The sequence below is a fragment of the Mandrillus leucophaeus genome, unplaced genomic scaffold (assembly GCF_000951045.1).
Source record: "Mandrillus leucophaeus isolate KB7577 unplaced genomic scaffold, Mleu.le_1.0 Scaffold1147, whole genome shotgun sequence".
Lineage (NCBI taxonomy): Eukaryota > Metazoa > Chordata > Mammalia > Primates > Cercopithecidae > Mandrillus > Mandrillus leucophaeus.
In genome coordinates, this window is record NW_012099732.1 from 439,916 (window position 1) to 463,711 (window position 23,796).

Genomic DNA, 23,796 nt, shown 5'->3' on the forward strand with positions numbered 1-23,796 from the left:
TCAGAGGATCATCAAAAAAAAAAAAAAGTTAATGTATATAAAATGCTTAGAACAGTATCTGAGTTATAGTATGTGCTGTCTAAATGTTAGTTCTTTTTATTATTATTATTATTATGTATTTATTTAAGATGATTAAGCAACTAACATGTATGTTAAAAGATTAATCAGGAATATATCAAGAATATAACAAATTACATTAATGAGGCTATGATTATTTTTTCTAATATTTTCAGTTTTAAAATATGTAATGGAATAAATTAGTTTTATAGTTAAAAACAGTTTAGAGAAAAAAATGATCCTACAATTATAGAAAGTATTTAATTTGAGGCTAGAGTAATTAATGTTCATTAACAACATTTTACATGCTGGGCATTTATGCCAGGTCCTGAGGATATAAAATGACATAAAAGTGAATAAAACACAATTTTTAGTTTGCTTATAACTTAGAGAGAGAAGCACAACTATACATGTACTATTGCAATACTGAATAGGTCTGAACTTGATGCAACTTCAGCAAAGTCTTAGAAGTAAGAAGAACACCACTGTTTTGATAAATGCCAAGTAGCTCAGTATAGCTGCAGTAGAAGTTGAGTCTAGAGAGGTAAAACAAGTCCAGATCATGAATGTTCTCATAGTCAGCTTTAAGAACTTCGGCTTTATTCTATGTAGGGGGAAGTTGGGAACCACTGAAGCTATTAAAAAGGAGTATAACATGATCACCTTTTTGATTTACAAAGCTTATTTGCTTGAAGTTTCATGAGTAAATTGAAGAGGAACAAAATCAGAGTCAAAGGACAAGATACGAATTCCTAAAGTAATCCAGAGGAGGATTTGAATTCAGGAAGTACAGAGGATGGAAGGACTAACTCTATAAATATTTAGAATATAAGCTGTCTTAGTTCTGGTTTCTCCAAACGTAGATCCAAGGCAAAAAACTTTGGTACAGCTAAGTTTTTTGGAGGTAATTCCAAGTATGCATAAGTGTGGAGATGGGGAAAAGAACAGGGGGAAGGAAGAAAGGTCAAGAAAGGATGCACTGATAACGAGTTACTCCTGTGGGCAAGTGGACTCAGTCTTGCTGGGGAACATCTCAGAAACCATGTGGAACACGTATGAGCATGATATGAGCATGGTTGAGGCCCTAAAAGTAAATATTACCACCTCGAAATATAGTGAGAAGAGCATAAAATGCTGACATCTGAAGGTGAAATAACACTTAAGGTTTCAATGAACAAAGGAAGAAAACTAGGTAACAGCAATCAGAAAGGGAGCAAGATTCAGAAAACAGTGGTGTCACAGAAACCAAACAAGGAAATAATATAAATAATAGGAGGCAAGAATGAGAGGTATATGTTTGTGGCAAATTTCATTTCAAGTAACTTGGCTAAAAATGAGGGAGATGGGTAGTGTTAATAAATATGGCTTTTTCTTTGGGGGGGGCAATGACAAACCATCTTGAGGTGTGTCTAAATTTATCATGGAGGCAACTTACATATGGCTAAATGATGGCAAGAAAGAACCAGTAACAAGAGAAACCCTGATTTCAGAGGAGAAGGAGTAGAATCTCTGAGCAGGTAGACAGGGTGGATCCAGAAAGAGAGGTTTGTCTTAAAAATGAGGAAGAGCGACCATTCCCTAGGCAGCACTCTGGGCGACCCAGTATTGAGCTGTTTGCAAGGGTGGTTGATGGTTTGGAATTGTGTACATTTTTGCAACATGACTTTGACTTTTATTATTTCATGAGGTAGAATCTGTTTTTCTACCCATTGAATCTAGGATTTGTTTTGATAAATAGAATACATCAGAAATGATACTGTGACTTCTGAGGCTAGGCCTTAAAAGGCCTTTATAGATTCCATTTTACCTGTTTTTGAAATCTGAGAACATCATGATATGAACAAGCCCAGTGTCGCTTAATAGAGGATAAGAGGCCACATGGAGCAGAATCGGTGCTTTAGCTGACAGCAGGAACTTCCAGACATGTGAGGAAAGCCAGCTTGGACACTCCAGCCACAGTTGAGGGACCAGATGATGAGCCCAGGCAATAGAGGAATGCCCATTCAATCCTCAGAAATCTTGAGAAATTATAGACCATTGCTGCTTTAAGTCACTAAGTATTGGAATGATTTATTATGCAGCAATAGTTAACTGAAACAGGAAATGAGGATTAAATTTTGACCTAGTAGCTTCTCTTTCTCTGTCTCTCTCTCTCTTTTTCTTCTTTGGAAAATAGTAGCTGCAGTCACCTAGTGAGATTTAGGGAAGAGGTAGAGGAGTGCTGGGCTTGCGGAGAGCGATGAAGATTTAAAATGATAAGGCATATGTAGATCTGTCAGGCAGCTCCTCTGGTCAAGATGAGGTGGGTTGCAGCTGGCCACGGATGTTTCGGAAAATGGTTTTAATAGTGGATGGGAGGTAGGCCCTCAAAGTCCTTTCCAATTCTAAGATTCCATCATCTGACTAAAACAAATACAAGTTTGTAGAGAAGAATTGACTCACTAGTTGGAAAACATGTAATATCAAGTGGGGAAAAATCTAGGATAACTGATGAAAAGTGAGTCTTGTACAGCATGCTAATAGGAGAGCTATTGTGGATTGTAAGGCAGAAGGAAAGGGAGATATGGATAGCTCAGGGAAAAGTGTGGAGACAGGAGAATGAAGATTGAAAATGGAAGATAATGAGAAAGTATGGGTGTTTAGAACTCAGGATAAAGCTTGCTTATACACAGGAACAGGGAGCTTGAGATTTGGCAAGAATTTAGCTTTGAAGGAAAAGATCTGGAGTTTATGTTTGACCTCTAGGGCAAGAGAAGTACTTAGAGTATGGTGATAATTGGAAACTGACCTGATAACAGCAATCTCAACCACGGCCTATTGCATATTGTAATTGTAAGTGAAGACTGCCGAGTGAGCACTCAGAAAGTGGTAGAGTATAGGAGCCCAGGATTGAGACAGGGAATTTGGGAGTTGGGACTAACGGTAAAGACTAGGTTAGCAGATCGTAGGACTGCTAATTTTCTGTATTTTCCTAGTATCTGTTTTCTCTGAAAACAAACATGAAACTTTTAATAACAAGCTTGAAAGTACATGTATCTTACCACTTTAATCCTAAGTAAGCCTCACTTTTCTCAAACTGCATCAAAATAACAAGATCCTAGAAAAGTGTCAGCATAGTGTTTATAGAATTTCAGGAATCTCCAGCATTCTCAATCTATTATCTTGCTCAGTTTTTTCTCACAACACTGATCCTATTCTGGCATTTGATGTAAACTACCTGTTTATTAACTTCATTGTTTATTTTCTGTTCTCTATTCCCTAAAAGAATATAAGCTCCACAATAGTAGGGATTTGTTTCTCTATTTTGTTCACTAACACATCCTTAGTGCCTATACTAGTACCAAGCAAAAAATAGGCATTCAATAAATATCTATTGAATGAATGAATTAACGACTGTGTCAAGTACTTAAGAATCTGAATAAGGCAGACCAGGGAATTTACACTTATGTGACCAGCCAAGAGATCTGGATTGCAAAATCTATTTTTCCATTTTAGAGGATATATATTCTGCATAAGTGGGATGCTATACATGCCTTTGAGTGACACCAAAGGCATTTCTCCAGGTCAAAGAGCTAGAGAATCCTTATTGCTAGAGGTAGGCAATTGACTGAAAAGTCAGAAGGCTGGTGTTCCATATCCTGACCCCGTGACATACTTGCTATATTAAACCTGTGGACATTCATTTTCTGTCTCAATTTCCTGTCTAGAAAATACAGATGATAACAATGATATCCACCCAAACCCACAGGGTCAATGTGAAGGCCCAGGCACATTGTTTTATAAACTATGAGTATCATTATTCTAAAATTTAATGCAAGTTAGTTTTAACTTATTACATTTTATTTCTATTAGATCTTGCTTTTTATATGGCATTTTTGCAATGACCTGTATGCAGATTAACAGGATCAAAACATGTTATGGATATCATTACTGATTTCTAGAGAAACATCTGATCAACTCAAGGATCATCAAAGTGAGAGAAACATATTTCTCCATGAAAAAACTACAATTATAATAATATTTAGTAAGCAGAAATATTTGCTATTCACAATAGTCATCTTGTTATTATGTCCATTATTATATTTATTTGAAGAGTAGCTGGTGTCTGATGTCTCTGTTTCATATTTATGTTTTATTTCCTGTAAAAGATAGTTTCTTGGAGAAGAGCATCTTATATTTACATTATTTCATTAAGATCCTTTTCACCTAACTTTACCTTGATGTCTAATACACAGATCAAGCCAAAGTCACTCTCAGAATGCCAAGCAACTTCTGCTCACCTATTTCTTTTTAAATAAATGGAATAAGCATTTTTTTGTCTGAGAGAATGAAACTTACACGGTGACCCCGTCAACTGCAGTGATTTGCTCATAAAAGGTGGAGGGGTGGAAAAGAAGGGAGCCAAAGAAATGACAAGTTTGGCAATGAGGAAATTTCAACCTCAAAAGGCATAGAAGCAATGTAAAATTAGCATATTTAAATCTGTAACAGAAAATTGTGTAAACCCTTAAAATGTCTCTCCTCCCCAGTCTGGAATAGTTCCATATCAGCCGGGATTCTTCTTTTCTTTTACGGTACAGACATATTGGGAATAGGGCATCAATCACATGAGCCCATTGGTACCCTGACCTGGCATAAAGTAGTGTCCTCTAGGGAAAAGGCATGAGGTCAAGACAAACATTGGGTTGAAGGTTGGCAAGGATGGATCCTGAAAATCTACTTTGCGTTCAGACAGGTCCAGTGAAGTCACTGAAGCCCCCAAGAAAGGTTGCTTGAAGGGCAATTAAAAGGGTAGGCATACATGCTGGAAGGAATGAAGCAAAGCAGCAACAGATTAGAGTGGAAAGCCCCAAAAAGACATCTCACATTTTCCCATTCAGCTGAGACTTGGCCATGCTGATGTTTACCACTAAATCTGGAAATCTGGAAGGCTTGTGCTGTGCTGAGCATGTTTGAATTTCTTTTCCTCAAAGCAAAATTATGAAGGCAATTATGTTCTTTCTGAATTCTTCTGAACCACATTACAATTACTTGGATGCTCCAGCTCATGCTAAACATAATGAACAACGGCTGATCTTAATCAGATGTATGATGTGTTCTGCTACTGAGAAAGCATGTGGCTTCTGAGCCAAAGATATAAATTATACTTCACAGCAAACTTCTGAACAGCAAAGAGGACATAAGGCTCCCTTTTCTGTTAACTTATATTTCTTTCGTAAGAATTAAAGCTATGTTTTCAAATACACAGACTGTACTTGTCATGGGCCAACAAGTGCTCCTTCTATAGGTGTACTATAGCCACAATGTAAGATGGGTCAGAGTGATTTTTTTTTTTAAATCTGAAGTTATGAAATTCAAAAGCATGAGCAGTAAATATGACTTATGAAGATGCCTACCTCTAGAGATAATTAAATAACAAAATCCATGTTCCTCCAAATATGTCGATTATTCTGTGGTGCATTTCTTGAAGTAAGTCTGCAATCTATCTGATTTTATAGGCACTTACAGAACATCCAAACATGTTTCTACATTTATTTTGCACTACCAGATCCCAGATCTCTTTAGAACAATATGCTGCTACCATGCCATCTTTAAAAGTTTGGAAATTTAGGTATTTGTAATTTGCTTACTTTTAAATTCAATTGCCCATATCTTATTGGTTGCTCTGATTTTTCACAACTTTTCCATAAAATCATTGTAAATAATAAATGTCAGTGTGAGATTTAGGTTTCTGATATTATTGACATTCAAATGCTTACAAATGCACACATATTAATATGTAAAGTCTGATACCTACCACAAAAATAGGTTTTAACAACATTTACTTTTAAATATAGTTCTAATGAAGAAAAAGGCACAAGGCGGAGTGTAGAGATGAAATCTATTACAGCTCTGGTCCTAAGTAGTTTCATTTCCCTAGGAGAGCCACATTGAACTTTATTTTTTAAGGAGCTTTTTTTTTTTTTTTTTAATTGATGATAACAAAGTGTCTAACTAGCTTTAGTTGTTCAGCCAACAAGTAATGATTGAGTGCATATTATGTATAAGGCCTCATGCTAGATGTGGGGTAGTGCCCAGGGTTACAAGTGGGCTGCAAAATCAGTCTTTGTTTTCTAGGCATTTCCACTAACACATTAACTTCTCCCTCTTACCTACATTCCAGTTTGAGGTTTCCCACTACCTAGAAATCACCTTGAACTCAAGCTATTTAAAAACAGACTTATCCACTTCCTGATAAGTCGATTTCCCTTTCTCTGTCAATGACAACCCACTTCCCAATGAGCGAGCACAGAAATTTTGGAATCTATCTGACCTCTCCTACACCTTCACTGACCATTTCCAAACTTCCACCAAGACTTACTGATTCATCTTAATTTGTCTTGAATACATCTTTCTTTTTTTTTCCGGTTGCCCCTAATACAGCCTGAAGGCTCATCCTTTAAGTAGCAGATTATAGTTCTTGAGTGTCTATATATTTCCTAGTTTTCAGGCACCCCATTATCCAACCCAATTTATATGTAACTTCCCAAATGAAGTTTCATAAAATGGCAACTTACGATGGCTTCTCAATGTCCTCATATTAGGTCCAAGCTCCTGTATTTGTCTTTCAAGATCTGCCACCATCCTTTCCTCTTCTTTCCTCTCAATATGAGGCCTGTTTACTTACCAACATACTCACTTATTCTCAAGTCTAGGCCCTTGCTCTTGTGGCTTCCCAAGCTTGGAGTGACATTTTTCTTCTCATATTGAAAGTTAAGTCATCTTTCAAGATTTAAGTCAAGAACCAAGAATCATCTCCTCATGTTTTGAATTCCCGTTGAATTTATAGTCTTTTCTGCACTGGTTGTTGGCACTATTCCCTATTCCTAAGCATTTCATGTATGTCGTTGATTAGGTTAAAGCTTTTATATTTGCTTTACATGTAAACATTTCCCATGGAATTTAGCATAATGCCAGACACATAAAATGTATTACATAAATACGTGTTGATTGACTGACCCACATTTATGCTATGGCTAAATAAAAAAACCTTAACCCACCAACAAACATTTTCAGAGACAATTCAACTCAGTTTTATGGGTAAGTCAAGATATAAGGCATAGTCCCTCATGTCTTATTAACATTACTTCACAAATGCATGTAGAATTCTGATGGTTCAGTCCAGTCTAGATTCATTCAGACAGACCATTAGCAACATCCTTCTTGCAACTTTACTCTTACTATCCAATGTATGCACTCTTTTGTTCCTTTCCCAGTGTTGGCTGTCTTCCTTTTTCCTCATCCATACCTTAACCTTCTACAAAGATAGAATAACCTTAGCAAGGACATTCCTCGTTACATCAAGGCTTCATTCAGGCCTGGTTTCTCAATTTTCCACTGCTTTGACTTCTGGTGCCTTGAAAGGAGGGACTGTAGAATTTAGAGGGTGGAAATCTCACAATAGGATAGGTTCTTATAATGAGAAACAGTGACTGAAGAGATCAAATGGGGGCACTAAGGCTTCTAAAAAGAAATATGAACCCCTTTTCACTCTACTAAGGTTCATTCATATAATTAAGGACTTCTGACATCAGATTTTTCTAAAATCACAAAGACGGACTAGATGAGAAAGAAAACATGTAGGTTTTTCTCATATCAGAAACTGAAAATGAGAATTTCATAAAATATTTTAGCAATATTTAACCATCCTTTAAAGGGACACTTCATTTTAAGTAGGTGGTTTAAGTCTTAAAGCTTGCTGTTTACTATATTCCTCTTTAAAATTTGTATAACTATTAGTAATTAGTGAAAATTAACTTTTATGTGTTTATGTAAAGTTAAAGTTTTGAAGAATAACATGAACTGCATTTCTGTTTATTATAGCTTATGCACAAAGTCTGGCCAGTTGGTCTACTCACCATTACTCTCCCAGAGGTACCTGAATTGAAGGTATAATTCCTAAAAGAATAAAGTTGGTGTCTAGAGGGACAGCTGTACTCATTTAACCTTAAAAACTGGGGGATGGGATGGGTGGAGAGTATAGGAGGGAAATTACAGGAGGGAGGGAAAGAGAACTTAAAAACTTAGCATCTAGCATTAGGTTTGTTATCTGAGATATACGTAAGGAGAGTAAAAGAGTGAAGTATCTCAACAAATTCTACTTTATACCTAGCATAAAATAATGTACTTAAAAAATGTGAGAACTCATTACTTTTTGTAGTCTTTAGGGCATTATTATCAAATTAACCAAGTCGAAAAGATAAAATGCAGAAAATTCACATATTTTTATTAATGAAATAATTATAGTGATTCATAGATCCTTGTTATCCAAGTAGATATAATCTGTTTTTGCTTATTATTATAGCTACTAAAAATATAGGCTTGTTTAGTTTAAATTATTAAACTAAAGTTTAACTAGCTACTGCTCTTTTTTTCTATAATGTCCAATTAAACAAAAATTGCATTTACTAAAAATTCTATTAAATATTAAGCAAAAGAGCTCTAATATTCAGTTTATATAATTTTCAACAAGTTAGTTATACTTTAAAAATCATATCTATGGCCAGGAGCTGTGACTCACGCCTGTAATCCCAGCACTTTGGGAGGCTGAGGCAGGTGGATCACGAGGTCAAAAATTCAAGACCAGCCTGACCAACGTAGTGAAACCCCATCTTTACTAGAAATACAAAAATTAGCAGGGCGTGGTGGCACGTGCCTGTAATCCCAGTTACTAGGAGGCTGAGGCAGGAGAATCACCTGAACCCAGGAGGCAGAGGTTGCAGTGAGCTGAGATCACACCACCGTACTCCAGCCTGGGTGACAGAGCAAGACTCCATCTGAAAATAATAATAATAACAATAATATCTACAATGAACTTAACCAATATTAAAGGGTTTAAAGGTAGATACAAGAAACCCTATAAAGTTCATTATAAACATTAGACCAAGCTCAATAAATCAGTAAAGCCCAAACTCACGGAAGTGATATTAACCCTTTCAGAGCACCACCTCATTTGCCTCCAAATCCTTCCTACTGGATTTCAGACAGGTGCATTTAAGCTACTCTGAAATGAGAACAATTAAAGAATTATTGCCAAAAGAACATAATTATGGAACAATAGTTTTTTGGATACAGAACTTCCTTGAGGTCAATCCAGGCATCAACAAAAATCACTAATCCCTTCCTCTAATACTGCCAAGGCATTTTTTTTTTTTTTTTTTTTTTTTACTTTAAGTTAGCTTCCATTGCCAAATGACTAGATTGCATTTTCCACCATAAATAATTCATTCTGTTAAAGTTTCATTCATAAAAGAAACTGTAATCAAATAACATTTCCCATTACCTTGTAAAATAAGTAAACAACAACAAAACCCACGGGCTTACCATTTTCCTTCTTCATTTTCATATTGTTGAACAGTATATCCAAACATGTCTTCCACTGGGCCGCTGAAAGTCATCGAATTTTTCACATCAACATTGAATGATACGCAGCAGCGTAGAACAACTTTAGGAGAAAAACAAAATCCAGTTACATAAAGTTAACTAAGATTCCATCATGTTTTGAGTTATGGAAGGCATTGTTGAGGTTACCATCAAAAGCTGTTTCTATTAAAAAAAAAATGAAACTCAAAGAATGAAAACTCAAGGAAGGTCCCCATTCTTAACTGTATTACTAACTGTAAATCAACATAATAACTTTAAAGAACACAAATATTAACATTCAAAAAAATTCCATACTAATTTAATATCTGTACCATTCCTAGAGCTAAGGATTTCAGAATGTGTGGAAAAGAGCAGGCAGAAACTCAGATTCTTATATGACTAATACAGTTGCAGATAGTTTTCCAGCAGTGAGCCCTGCAGAAAACCATGGCCATCAGTGAACTCTGAACAGCTCATTTTCCCATTTCAACTATAGAGAATGCACATATCACCATGTAAAGCTTTATAAAAATAGTTGTTCTCCTTGCTGCTTCCAAAGGAAAAGGCAAGCTGATGCTCTCCACCCAGAGATGGCTTCTCATGCAGGCCTGAGATTTGCTGTGTTTCCCTTCCTTAATCAAGTGTTGGATGGAAACTTATACTAATTCTCTGAAGCTTCCTTATAATATTGGTGTTGATAAATTCACCAGTTGTTATCCAGATTAAATCACATGATATATCTAAAGGGTCTACTCAATGCCTGGCACATACTACATATTTGATGAGGGTTAATTCTTTTTAATTTTCTCACAGTACAGGTTGTGGAAACTCTTAGTAAGTGAGACTGTCTCTTAAAGAAGTTCTAGAATCACCACCTCAAATGGATGGTGCCAAATTCCTGCTTTGGTTTTGGTTTTTAAAGTACACTTATGAAGTTCCAAAATATTCTTCTCCTAGATGTAACTAAGAATTCTTTCCAGGGGGCCACAATGGCTCATGCCTGTAATCCCAGCACTTTGAGAGGTGGGTGGATCACCTGAGGTCAGGAGTTTGAAGCTAGCCTGGCCAACAGGATGAAATTCCATCTCTACTAAAAATACACAAAAATTAGCTGAGTGTGGTGGTGTACACCTGTAGTCCCAGCTAATCAGGAGGCTGAGGCAGGCGCACCGCTTGAACCTGGGAGACGGAGGTTGCAGTGAGCCAAGATTGTCCCACTGCACTCCAACCTGGGCAACAGAGAAAGACCGTCTCAAACAGACAAAACAAACAAACAAACAAAATTATATCCAAAGAACACTGTCTTATAAAATTATAGAGCCTCATCAGCTACATTCAGAGGTGGCTAAATTCAGTCTCCTTTGTTAACACCATATAGACACATAGATTCTGAAAAATTATCTTTTCTAGTCTTATAAATTGTGAGTGGATTAAATCACTCTAATATTTTAACCCTTGCTCACTATGAACTTTTTTCATAAATGTACTTTAAGTCCACACTACTCTAAATTTATAATCTTTAAATTTTGGCAACAATAGTAACTGCTTTTTCCTTGAAGAATAAATTCATCAAAGAAACAAAAAAAGATACACCTGTGTATCTATCTGTAAAGTCTTTCTTGACCTCCCTACCTAGAAGTAATCTTTAAACTTCTAAAACCTCCTTTCTTATTTTTTAAGAAACCTCTCATGGAGATAATTATTGAATACTATATAGTTATCTGTGTGAGATTTCCCCCCGCCAGATTGGAAAATTCCTAGAAAACAATGACTCTCTTACTTACCTTTTTTTAATCCTTTATCAAAATCTCGCACAACTCCTTGTACACAGATGGGCAGTAACATATTTTCAGACTGACAGATAACACGTTGAAGGAAGAAGTATGCCACCTCTAGTTAAAGATGAACTGACAACTATTTCATCTTAGTTAAAGAAGATTTTATGGAGATAGAAATTTTCAACTAAGATTTTTAAAGAGAGAAAGAGATGAGATTTGGCAGTGAAAAGAAAATGTGTACCCAGGATTTGAGAGGGTCTCTGCAAGTATTAAGACACAGGTCAGGACAAATATGGTTGCAAGATCATGAAGAGATTTGTCTAGCTGGCATGAAGGAAGCAGAAAAAGAACGGGTGAATTGCATGGGTCCTTTTATGTACATTTGCTGTTCATTCTTCAAGGGTGATAGAGAACAGCTGGTTACCATCTTCTGCATAATAGTCTTTCATATATTTGAAGACAGTTTTAAATGCTGCTTACTCTCTAAACTAAATAGTCATGCACTGCATAATAATGTTTCAGTTAATGACAAACTGCATATACAATGGTGGTGTCATAAGATTATAATACAATAGCTTTAGTGTACCTGTACTTTTCTATGTTCAGATATGTTTAGACATACTAATATTTTACTTTTTTTTTTTTTCTTTTTTAAGGCTGAGTCTCACTCTGTTGTGCAGGCTGGAGTGCAGTGGTGCAATCTCTGTTCACCGCAACCTCGTCTCCCGGCTTCAAGCTATTCTCATGCCTCAGCCTCCCAAGTAGCTGGGATTACAGGTGCCTGCCACCATGTTTGGCTAATTTTTAAATATTTTTAGAAGAGACTGAGTTTTGCCATGATGGCCAGGCTGATCTCAAACTGCTGGCCTCAAGTGATCTACCTGCCTTGGCCTCCCGAAGTGATGGGATTACAGGTGTGAGTCACTGCGCCCGGCCACCATTGTGTTTCCGTGGCCTACAGTATACAGTATAGTAACCACCTGTAGAGGTCTGTAGCCTAGAAAACTTAGGTGATATACTGCCTAGATGTGTAGCTCTAAAATCTAGATTTGTGTAAATATACTCTATGATATTCGCACAATGGTAAAATCACCTAAGGACACAGTTTGCAGAACACATCTCCATCACTAGGTGATGCATGACTGTAGCAGATGCTCCTATTCTTTGCTCATAGGTTTTGTGTATCTATTTTTTGAACAATTTCAACAAAGTATTTTTTGATACAAGAAATGCATAAAATAATACTTCTGTAGGAGGGTTTCTCAACTTTGGTACTATTCACGTATGGGTCATAAAATTCTTGTTATCGGGGCTATCCTGTATACTATAGAGTGTTTAGCAGCATCCTTGGCCCCTACCCACATGAAGCCAATAGCGCTTCATGAATTGTCATAATCAAAAATCTCCAGACACAGCCAAATTCCCATGAGGCCAAAATTGTCCCCAGTTGAAAACCACTCTTGAACAGATGAAGCGCAGAACATCACCACCAATTATTTTGTTGAAGAAGATGACTGAAAACCAACCATGGCTCATAAACCAGCAGAATCTGCATCACCTGGGAGCTTGTGAATAATGCAGAACCTCAGGCCCTATCCAGATTCCCCGAATCACTACCTACGCTTCCACGAGATCCCCAGGGCAATCATGCCTATTAAGGTTTGAGAAGCACAGCTCTGTAACGTGGTATCTCTTTCTCATAATGTCAATACAGATAACCTAAATAAAAAATACTCACTATGCTGTAGAGAAAAGGGGAAAAGCATCCTCTTTAATCAGGGTCGATTTCACCCCCTTGAAGGATTTTTCTAGCATGTCATCATCTTTAGTACATTTTCTCCAAAAGCCATTTGTGGTACCCCTCCTCAACGTAAGACCAAGCAGTTTTGGTTTCCTTTTTGGGCCTGTTTATTTATTCTACATGTTGGGTGGAATGCCCGGGGGTGTGTGCTGTACTTCTTTTTTCATTTCCTGTCCTTAGAGTTCTACAGGCAATTTGCCCAAAATGATTGTAAATCAGACTCTTTTATGTTTTCTGAAGCACCAAAAAGCCTGAAGAACAGGACATGACATAAACAAAATAGTTTACATCTAGTTCTTTTGATTTAAAGGAGTGAGTAAACAGTAAAAGTAGCCTTTCATAAGTTTTAGTTCAATGTGCATTTTGTTATACTATACTATTCGGAACTTTATGTACCAGAAGTAAAGAAAACTTGTACTTATTCACAACCGAGCCTCTGTTTCCACCCTCAAAAAAGCAAAACACAGAGGTGGTTTCAGAGACAACATAGAAAAAATACAAAAGATAATGGGAAATAAACATAGATAAGACAGATATCAAAAGTAAATTCTGATTTCACATGTACCAGCAATTGAAAACCAGTATTTTTTCCCCTAGCAAATAATAACTATATTGTGTACTGACCAGGTGTTACTCTCATTTAATTGGCCAGCAACTCTATAATTAAATACCATTATTATCATCATTCTGAGAATAAGGAGAAGAAAGCTTGGGAAGGCAGAGAAATGTGCCCACATTTCCACAGGCTTCCAAGTCCAAAGTAGTAACCAATATTCATATTAATTCAATTTTTACATCTTAGGCCTAAAACTAGAAAGGGCTATGCAAAGTGATATGAGGATGAGCTTAGAAGACAGCCACATATTAGTCCGCATAACTGCATCTCCTGAGAGGCAAATTTGGGGAGGAGACTTTTCTACAATAGCAATGGGCTGGAAAGGATTTGGGGAATGAGTGGAAAGGCTGGGTAAGGAGAGAAATCCTGGCCACAGAGCTCCAGATCTAACTTCTGGAAGGACTTCAGCTACAACTTATAGGTCTAGGTAGAAAAGAAATGAAAAGACTTGCTCCCATTCAAATATGGTTATATATGCGATATATGTAAGTGTTAAGAACAAAAGAGAAAGATGAAATTGCTGCTGTTGAAGGGTATCTCTTATAAAAATAAATTATGAGCAATTCCTTTACCCCAGGATGGAATTTGATATGTAAGAAAACTAAATGAGAAAGAGGGAGAAGCAACCTACAGCTCTACCGTACTTTCTGCTTACAAACATTTTAAAATATAATAACATAATAATAATAATAACCGTAATGATATTGAGCTATTCAAACATTTGTGGAGGTGAGGCAGGACAGCAGACATTCCCCTCTTTTTGTATATTAGGAAACTGAAGCTTAGAGAGGTTGAGTGATTTGCCAAAGGCCAGCCTGCATTAATGGCAGAGGCAAGAGTTCAACATTGATCTTATGAGGCCAAATCATAGGATTTCTGTAACTAGGGTGCTATTGAGTTGGTCTGATTAATAAAAATAAAAGTAAAAATAACCCAGCTCACAACAATCCTCAAAAGGCTCATGATGGCTCTTAATCATCTTGTAGCTCTGGAGTATTTGACAATAGGACTGGCAGAAAAAGGATAAATGGAGGTGACAGAGGCTGTTGACAGATGGAAGGAAGCCACCCTCTTGTACGCATCCTTGAGTTCCAAGAAGTGTTACTGTAGCCTGTTTAGTTGTTGGCTTCTTAGCAAAGAAAGTCTGTCCTTGGACCAGGTGGGTCAGACTGAATCCCAATCTAGTAATATCCAGATGGGAATATTCAACAATGAATGCAATTCTGAATATTGCAAATTTCAAGCCAAGGAAAGAGGATATCAAATAAATGATGACAAGGTAATGTATTAAAATGCTATTGCTTTATTTCAAAGCTTCCTATATATGTTTATCCTATTTAGAAATAGAAGAAATCATAGAATTAACATTAGTTTTTATTATTTTTAACATAAATAATGAAATAATGACATAAGATTAAGACAAGACATAATCATAATTATGTTTTTATAATGAATTAATGGTTTAGGGCAAATTCCTTGGTGATAAAGAAAGATAGTCATCCCTGGAGACACATGAACTAATCTTTTCATCTATATTATTTATTAAATCATTCATATATTCCACTACTCCACAAATATAACCAAGTGTTTACTCTGAATTGAATATATGGTAGGCCCTGGAGATACAGTCATAAAAAGATGGTGCTAGGCCAGGCACAGTGGCTCACACTTGAAATTCCAGCACTTTGGGAGGCCAAGTCAGGTGTATTACCTCAACTCAGGAGTTCAAGACCAGCCTGGCCAATATGGTTAAACCCTATCTCTACTAAAAATACAAAAATATAAGCTGGGCTTAGGGGTGCACACCTGTAGTCCCAGCTACTCAGAAGACTGAGGCAGGAGAATTGCTTGAACCTGGGAGGCAGAAGTTGCAGTAAGCCGAGATTGTGCCAATGCACTCCAGCCTGGGTAACAGAGTGAGACTTCATCTCAAAAAAAAAAAAAAAAGATGATGCTCCCAGCCCCCCCGCAAAAAAGGCAACTGATTTCACCTCTATGAACCTCAGTTTATCATATTTGAAATGAGCTTACAAATAACTTTCAGGTATTAATTGCTGCAAGAAATACAAATTACGCATTTAGCAAAAGATAATGATCAAGAAATGAGCTAACTGATTTCATAGGTAGAATCCAAATAATCAATATACCATCTGGCAATTGATTTTTCTTTCAAAAGAGGACTTTTCCCTCATTTTGATGACTGTATCTTGAAACACAATACAGGTATGTTACATCAGTGGGGATGAGACAGCAGATTCTTGGATTCATTCTCATAGCAAATTTCCTGTTTCTAAACTTGGTTGCAATGACATACATAAAGAAAATCTAAGATGAAGGTGTCAGGCCTTCCAAGTGGAAGAGCTAACCAGGGAGGAGGAGTGCAGATGACACCAGTCCATTCAGTTAGAACCCTTGGATTCTCATCTCAGTTGCTCAAAACATGATGCATATCTGTGATACCACCTAGGATCTGAGCCAATAACAAGTTGGACCTTCTTTCACTCTAATGAAAATTTACTCCCCTCTAACCTATTTTAAGGGTTGCAAGTCTATTACAAAGACAGGGTGACCCTGCGGTGACTCTTTCTAGTATATTAATGTCCTACTAATGAATTCACAGACCTGAACCACCTGAGAATCAGACAGTATATCTAGAAAGTATGAGCTCTATAATGAAGAGCTGGAGAGGCCCCTCCCTTCCCCAAGCCTGAGCCCTAGTACATTCTTGGTAGCTCTTACCTCTTGTGCCAAAGCCTCCTGGTGGAAAGAGTTAATTCACCCCATTCACATGGTATAAACTGCCAACGTCATATATTCTCACTATAACTAAAAGGTGATATATTAAGTATTTTCTATAACTCCAAATTTACTTTCAATCTCCTAAATTCAGATGAAATATATTCCATTTTGAGGCATTACAGGGGGTTGGAAGAAAAATTTTTTAGTAATAAGAGTTTGTGAAAGTTGGAAGCCCTTTTCCTTAATGTATAACAACTTTATAATATTAGTCTTATGGGTCAGAAATTTTAATCAGTTTTATTACTCTTAACAGGTTGAGTTTGATCTCAGTTTTGATGTATATGGTTGCTGTAAAAGATAACATTTGACTCAAAGTGTAACTGAATCCAAAAACTCTATAGTACTACATTCATTCTAGTTGGTTTGAAATCTAAAATGAGTATTTTTATAGCACTATAACCTTGAGAAGGAGGAGCCACAGACCTCTAGTGGTAAAGATACGAGGAACAAAGATAATTAAAATATGACAAATAGTTATACGGCCTTGTCCGATGAGCACAGAATCAACACAACCATTTGGAAATGACATCATAATCTCAAATACAGAAAATTCATATTTGATGTAAAAAATAATATATCCAACTCAGTGTCTCCTTCAAACAATTGGAACTTCCCAATACAATTGATGTAAGAAGAAAATCTGGCTCAATAAATCTTATCAAAGTTCTTTCATCAGAAATGATATAATATGTCAGCAAGACACCTACCTCCATCAACAAGTTTAGAAAAGCAAATCCAAATAAACACCTCAGTATTCAAGCATTTTCCAGGTTTCATCCTGGGAAGCTGCTTTTTAACTTCATCTTGCCATAGCGATCTAATTGTTTTGACTTTTAGTGCTAAAGTCCTGTGGCTCTCCAGTTATTACAAATGGTATTTGAACTTCAAAGTGAGTGTGCGTATATGTGTATATCTGTGTCTGGTGGAAAGGAGGCAAGGAAGTATAGTTTTTGATACAAAGTAGCTATTTAATACAAGTTTGTTAAATGGGACAGGATGGAATAAATTGAAAAAAATAAAGACTTTTAGTATAAAGGTCATTCTGACTGTTAGAATTTGTCCCATTTTATAAGTGCTACCCAGAATAACTCCTAGAGTGTTTCGCAAACATCCTTTGTTAAAAAATCTTCCTTTAAAATTTTTCTACATAAGTTTGTTCTTTCATGATGTTTATTTTCCTTTGTAGTATCTACAGACATCTGCTCTTTCCCCATATCCTCCCACCACAAATAATTGCCTGCTTTGCCAGCTCCTCTCAGACCTGCTCTTGATCTCTAAAATTCTTAAACAGTTTCAGAAACCAACCCCCTTCACCACATCAGCATCATCTTTCAGATCTATGTTTTACCAAATAAAAAAGCTGCAGAACCTCAGGGGTCCCTGGATCCCACTGTGGGAAACACAACTCGTGTGTTTGTGTAAGCCACATGAGCACAGAACTCTGTTCTCCAGCTGCCCTGGCATCCTGAATGCTGAACTCATTAATTTCTGTGACTGCACAGCATGGAGCACTGCATACGGAAAGGCATACTACACTTCAAAACAAAACAGGGTGGCATCCTATTCAAGTATTTACCCAGAAATGTGGTATTATAAGCCTTCACATGTATAAGAATCTGAATAAAAGTAGTACTTTTATCAGTGGAATATTTTCCATGAATTTTATTCATTTACTTATAATTTTTTTCTCAGTAAGATATTGCCAGTTATAAAGGTATTTTTGTTAGTATATACAGCAGGTAGCTTTGAGGGTCAGTAAAGCAAAGAGGTAGTATACACTGTAAAACAAATTATTTTTAATTTATCCACTAGCTTTAACCGGCAATTGCAAATTCCAGGCACTAAGAGATTCCATTGTTGATTCTCCTATACTATTTAACAGGCTAATTTTTCTGGATGACTTGGATGTGAGCTTTTGAAGGCATACACGTGTCCAAGCATGAGGGTGAAACAGGAGACACAGTTACTACTTCACCTACTTTCCTTGCTTCACCTGGGGACAGTGAGTTATCTTCTCTTTTGTTTATTTATAAGTTTAACAATTCCAGTGGAAACTAGAGAACTGAAAATCATTTCCTTAACCTTGTATACTATTTCTGCTTTCCTGGCCCATGAAACTACCTGTTGTGCATACTAACAAAAATAACCATAGGACTGGCAATGTGTTGCCAGCTCACATATCTTACTGAGAAGAAATTATATGTAAATTAATAAAATTCATTTAAAAGAACCTGCTAATAAAGTTACAACTTTTTATTCAGGTTATTTCTTTTAAGGCATCAATGGACAGAATACATAGGATAGTTGGGTAAGACTTGACCCTGAGATTGAATCAATGACATCCTAAAAGTGTGCAAAAGACAGTACCCAGTTACCTAATGTTCAAAGACTACAAGAAGAGCCAAAAGCTATTCTCTCTTTCCCTAGTAGTACAATTTGGAGTTTGGAGCTAAACTTGTTTAGCGAAAACACATTTAGATGTAAATAAAAATAAAATAGAAACGAATGAAGAAGAATAACATTTTCAAATATACCTCAAAGTACTTAGTTAGATTATTGAAATTTAGGAGTCAAAGTATAAAGTTTTTTAGAAATATGATCATTCACATATCTTATGGTATCACCTATAACACATAACAGCAATTCTTCACTTAGTGAAACTCCAACATATGAAAAAATCTACTAAATTATGTTGTGACTTTGTTGTTGTTTTGAGACAGGGTCTCACTCAGTCACCCAGCTTAGGATGCAATGGTGCAATCATGGCTCACTGCAGCCTCAGCCTCTCCAGCTCAAGCCATTCTTCCACCTCAGCCTCCCAAGTAGCTAAGACCACAGGCACAAGCCACCATGCCTGCTTACTTTTTGTATTTTTTGTATAGAAAAATACAAAAGTGCTCATCATGTTGCCCAGACTGGTTTTGAACTCCTGGGCTCAAGTGATCTGCCTGCCTCGGCCTCTCGAAGTGCTGGGATTACAGGCGTGAGTCACCACACCCTGACTCAATGTTGTGATTATTTAGATTGTAAAATAATTACTGGCATTTTAAATCATCTACCACCTTATTTCAAAAATGGAGCATGCCTAGACTTTTACAGATTAACTTTTATACAAGGTTTTCAGGACATATTCAAAACATAAAATGAGGTCTACCTATGTTCTCTTTTCCTGTGAGCCTTAAAGAGGTGTTAGATTTAGTTTGCCTTCACCTCTCTTTTTTTAGTTGCCATATTTCTCAGAAACAGGAGGCAAAATATATAGATTCATAACATTTCTTTTCTGATGGAATTCAATTGTCTAAATACTTTCTGGTTTAACACACAAACGGTCAATCATTAACATTAATAAATTAAAGTTTTCATGAAGCTAACTAACAAAATGAAATACTCTGCACACTCTGACAGTGTACCTCAACCAAAACCAAAAATCTATTAATAAAATTGTCCATTCTAGAGTCACCTAGTAGTTTTAACTAGCAATTCCATATTCCGAGATGCCATTGTTGATTTTCCTATGGTGTGTAATAGGCTATTTTTCTGTGTCTCAATACTGCTTCTAATCATACACTGCCACTTAAACTAAAATGATTCTGTATAATTTCTCTCCCTTCTTCGCTACTTCCCAGCTACTTATTATAGCAATTTTCCATTATATCATTCACTACCAAATATTTCCTTCATTCAGAAGTTTTCCAGTTCCTCTGCTTAACTAAAAACTTACCCATTTTATGAAGAGAAAGTAAGTCGAACGAATGTAACTTGTTATTCACCTGAAAACACTTAGAAAAGAAATCAGAAAGTATTTTAAAGGACATTAAAGTTTGTTTATAAGAAAATAAGAAAAGTCTCAGTAGCCTGGAATGTTGAAATATTTCAGAAGCCAAGGGTCACTAGAATGCTTGTTTTTGTTTCAGAGGAAAGAGATAACTTTTTGATGCTTTCTTTTCTGTTTTGAGATAACTCTAAACTTTGTTTTCTTAGTTATAATTGCTGTTGCTAAGACCAGGATGATCTTCTAGCACTTAGAACATTAGTTGGGCAGTAACATCCTTTGGATCCAAACTCTATTCCTATCTAGTAGCATCATCTTTTACATTCTTTCCATTAGTCTACAAGAGTATCTTGAAACTGAAATAAATACAGATGTTATAGTCAGTATCCCCAAGAACAAGCAGCCAATATTTCCCTTAAATGGAAGTATTCTGATACTTAGAATCGCAACACTAGTGACTAAGTATTTGTTATATATAAGGATCTTAAAATTCAGGGTAGAGGTTATGTCTGCATGGGGGAAGGGGAGGAAAAAAAATAGGATCTAAAAGGAAATAAAAACATAGCTTTATCTTTGCACGTTTTTAGAGGGAAATGCTGACTTTCCACTTCTGACATTTCCTTCCATGGGGTGAGTGCTTCACCGGTTGTAATACTTAACAACTGGTTAAGGGCTATTTCTCAACCTTCCCTTCCTTCACACTTAACTGATTGGTGAGTCTGGAAGGAGACATGTATGGGCAGCCCCGTCCTCTCTTTCTCATTTGCTTTTAGAAGTGAGCCTGCCTACGTTAAGAAAATGCTTTGCTTTGTTCTTCCAGTAACAGGCTCTCAGCTGGTGCTGGAGTGTAGACAGCCGCGTCTGGGGTTCAGTAGTGGGAATTTAATTCCTCAACCATGCTGATTCATCAGTCTGATTCTTTGTCATTTCCCAATTGGTTCTGACCTCAAGTAAGGAAGAGGTTTGGTCTTTACTGGACTTTCTCAAAAATCCCAATGAAGTGTTATTTCTTGTGAAAAATAAACAATTACAGAAAAATGTTTAGATTTTGCAAAGCTGGGTAGAGGGCACACTGCTATTTGATACATTATTCCTCACAATTTTCTAGTTTGCTTGAAGTATTTCATGATAAAAATGCTTTTAAATTTTTCCAGTATAATTATCATTAGACATTTGAAGATGTAGTAACAGGATACTTCTCTAGGACTTTCTAATTGTATTAAAATTGTCCCCTATTTTCTTAACTAATTCAACAATGAAATCACAGTGCCATTCTTGCTTCTTAGAGAAGCAAAAAGGCACAAAATAGAAGAGCTTGATTGAATGACCTTTATTATCTTTATCCATTTCCTATTCTCTAAAATCTTAATACTTTCAGCCACATTGAGAACAAGGAATGGGCCAGCAGCAGCAGATCTGAGAAGGTACGAGTAGGAAAAGGCGGAGATGTGCTAACTTCAGAGGTAGGCAAAGTGAACAACCAAATGGCAGAAATCTGGCCAAGGGTGATTTGTTGTGGGAGCTGTCATCTCGCATTCATATTCTGGTGTACATCACTGAGACTCAATTTCCAAGGGGGGACAAAAAAAAAAGACAAAGATTTTGGAAATCAAATTGGCATTCTGATTAAAGTTCAATTTGCTTACACAAATGTACTGGCCAGAAAAGATACTGACTTGCTAGAATTTTCACTAGTTTCTCTTTCCATAATTTTGTCAGTACTTGTCCACAGTCCACTTTCTTATTTTATGTACTAGCTCTGTACTATTTTTTCTGGTTGTACCATTGCCTCTTCAGAGATGTGCAAATAATCCTCACCATGGAACTGAAATTTTCTTTAAGAAAGAGACACATGTGCTGCTCCAGGAACTCATAATTCCTTACTCTGGGAGAAACTGAATAAATAGGGAAGTAAATTAAGTAACACTTACTGACTTTCTACTGGCCATTTCTAGTTCATGAACATTAAGCATTCAGGGAAGATGCAAAATAAACAGGTCATCATCCAATTTAGGATTGGTCAGCATGCAAGAGGTGGACTGAACATCTATTTCTAATGATATCAAGAAAATATAAAGATGGAAGAAAGAAATGCCAAGGAGTTTCTACAATTATCAGCAAAGTTCAATAGGATATAGAAAGATAAACGCAGATAAATGAGAATGTGCATTGGACAATTTTCCTTATATATTGCAATTTTTGAAAACTTTCTAACATCAATCATTTCTCACCATTCCATATATTCTTGCAACTCCTTGCTTTTAAGTTATGATTTGAATCTTGAAAAGGACAGAAATTAGAACAACCGAACCAATAACAACAACAAAAACAAGATCTTATGATATCAATATAATCTAATAACTTATTTCCTCAGAAGGGTTTCTTATATCAAAATACACACACACACACACACACACACACACACACACACGTCTATAAATTCATCACCCAATAAATGTTGCCCTACTTTTTAAGCACCATTTTAGACCCATTAAAATGAGGGCTCATTTGACCTTTCCAGTCTCATTACTACTCTGGCTCAGAATGTCAAGTTATGGCCACCCTTTAACATGTGCAATTCCCTGAAACATTTTGTATTCTCAACTGAACTTCTGCTAAAATTTTCCCTACTTCTGGAAATTCCTTTATTCAATTCTTAGCCTGGTGAACTCTCAACCATCTATCCAAGGCTACCACAAGGTCACTCTCCCCAGCTTCCCCCATTGATAATCATTCTTCCTTTGTTTCTGCAGAACTTTTACACATTTCTCCCATAGGATGTATTGCTTTATATTAAAGGTAACTGGTTTACATGTACTAGTCTCCTGTTAGACTTGGAAGTCCTTCAAGTACTTAAAGATAAGAACTTATATTCTTATCCTCAATGCCTAGCACAATTTTTGGATGTAATTAAGAAGGCTTGTTAGCTCCTAATGTCTACTTTTTTCATTAGTAATAAAATCTTTACTTGGGGCAGCAGTACACACAGCTAGAAGACAACTTGTAGATATGCATAGCTGTATGACTAAATACTGGCCCCCAAAAAAGTAAGTGGAAGTATTGTGTGGGATATTCCAGAAATCCCCTGTGTAGAACTGATTCAACTCAGAATGCCCTTTATGTCCTTCTATTTTCTCTTTTATCCTTCTTATACCTTTCTTCTTTGTCCTTCTCTCAATTATGAACTCTTACTTAACAGTTAGCATTCACTCAAGAGTGAATTGTGTCTCCTGAGATTCATATGTTGCAGCCCTAACCCCTAAAGTGACAGCATTTGGAAATAGGGCCTTTAGGGAGGTAATTAAGGTTAAATGAAATCACAGCCAGTGGGGCCCTAATCTGATAGGACTGTTGTCCTTATAATAAAAGAAATAGATACCATTTTTCTCTCTCTTTCTCTCCTTCCTTCCTTTTTTCCTTTCTTTCCTTCCTTCCTTTTTTCATTTCTTTCCTTCCTTTCTTTTCTTCTTTCTTTCCTTTCTTTCTTTCTTTCCTTCTTTCTTTCTTTCTTTCTTTCTTGCTTGCTTGCTTTCTTTCTTTCCTTCCTTCCTCTCTCTCTTTCTTCCTTCCT

General features: G+C 36.4%; 1 protein-coding gene across 1 annotated transcript in view; it reads right to left on the reverse strand.

Annotated features, from left to right (window-relative positions):
* The window catches only part of ITGA1 (integrin, alpha 1), a 176,535-nt gene that overhangs the window by 106,105 nt on the left and 46,634 nt on the right, over positions 1 to 23,796 (reverse strand). The window contains exon 2 of the mRNA XM_011997663.1: positions 9,421 to 9,541. Coding sequence (XP_011853053.1) covers positions 9,421 to 9,541 — 121 coding nt within the window. The remainder of the gene's footprint in view (positions 1 to 9,420; positions 9,542 to 23,796) is intronic.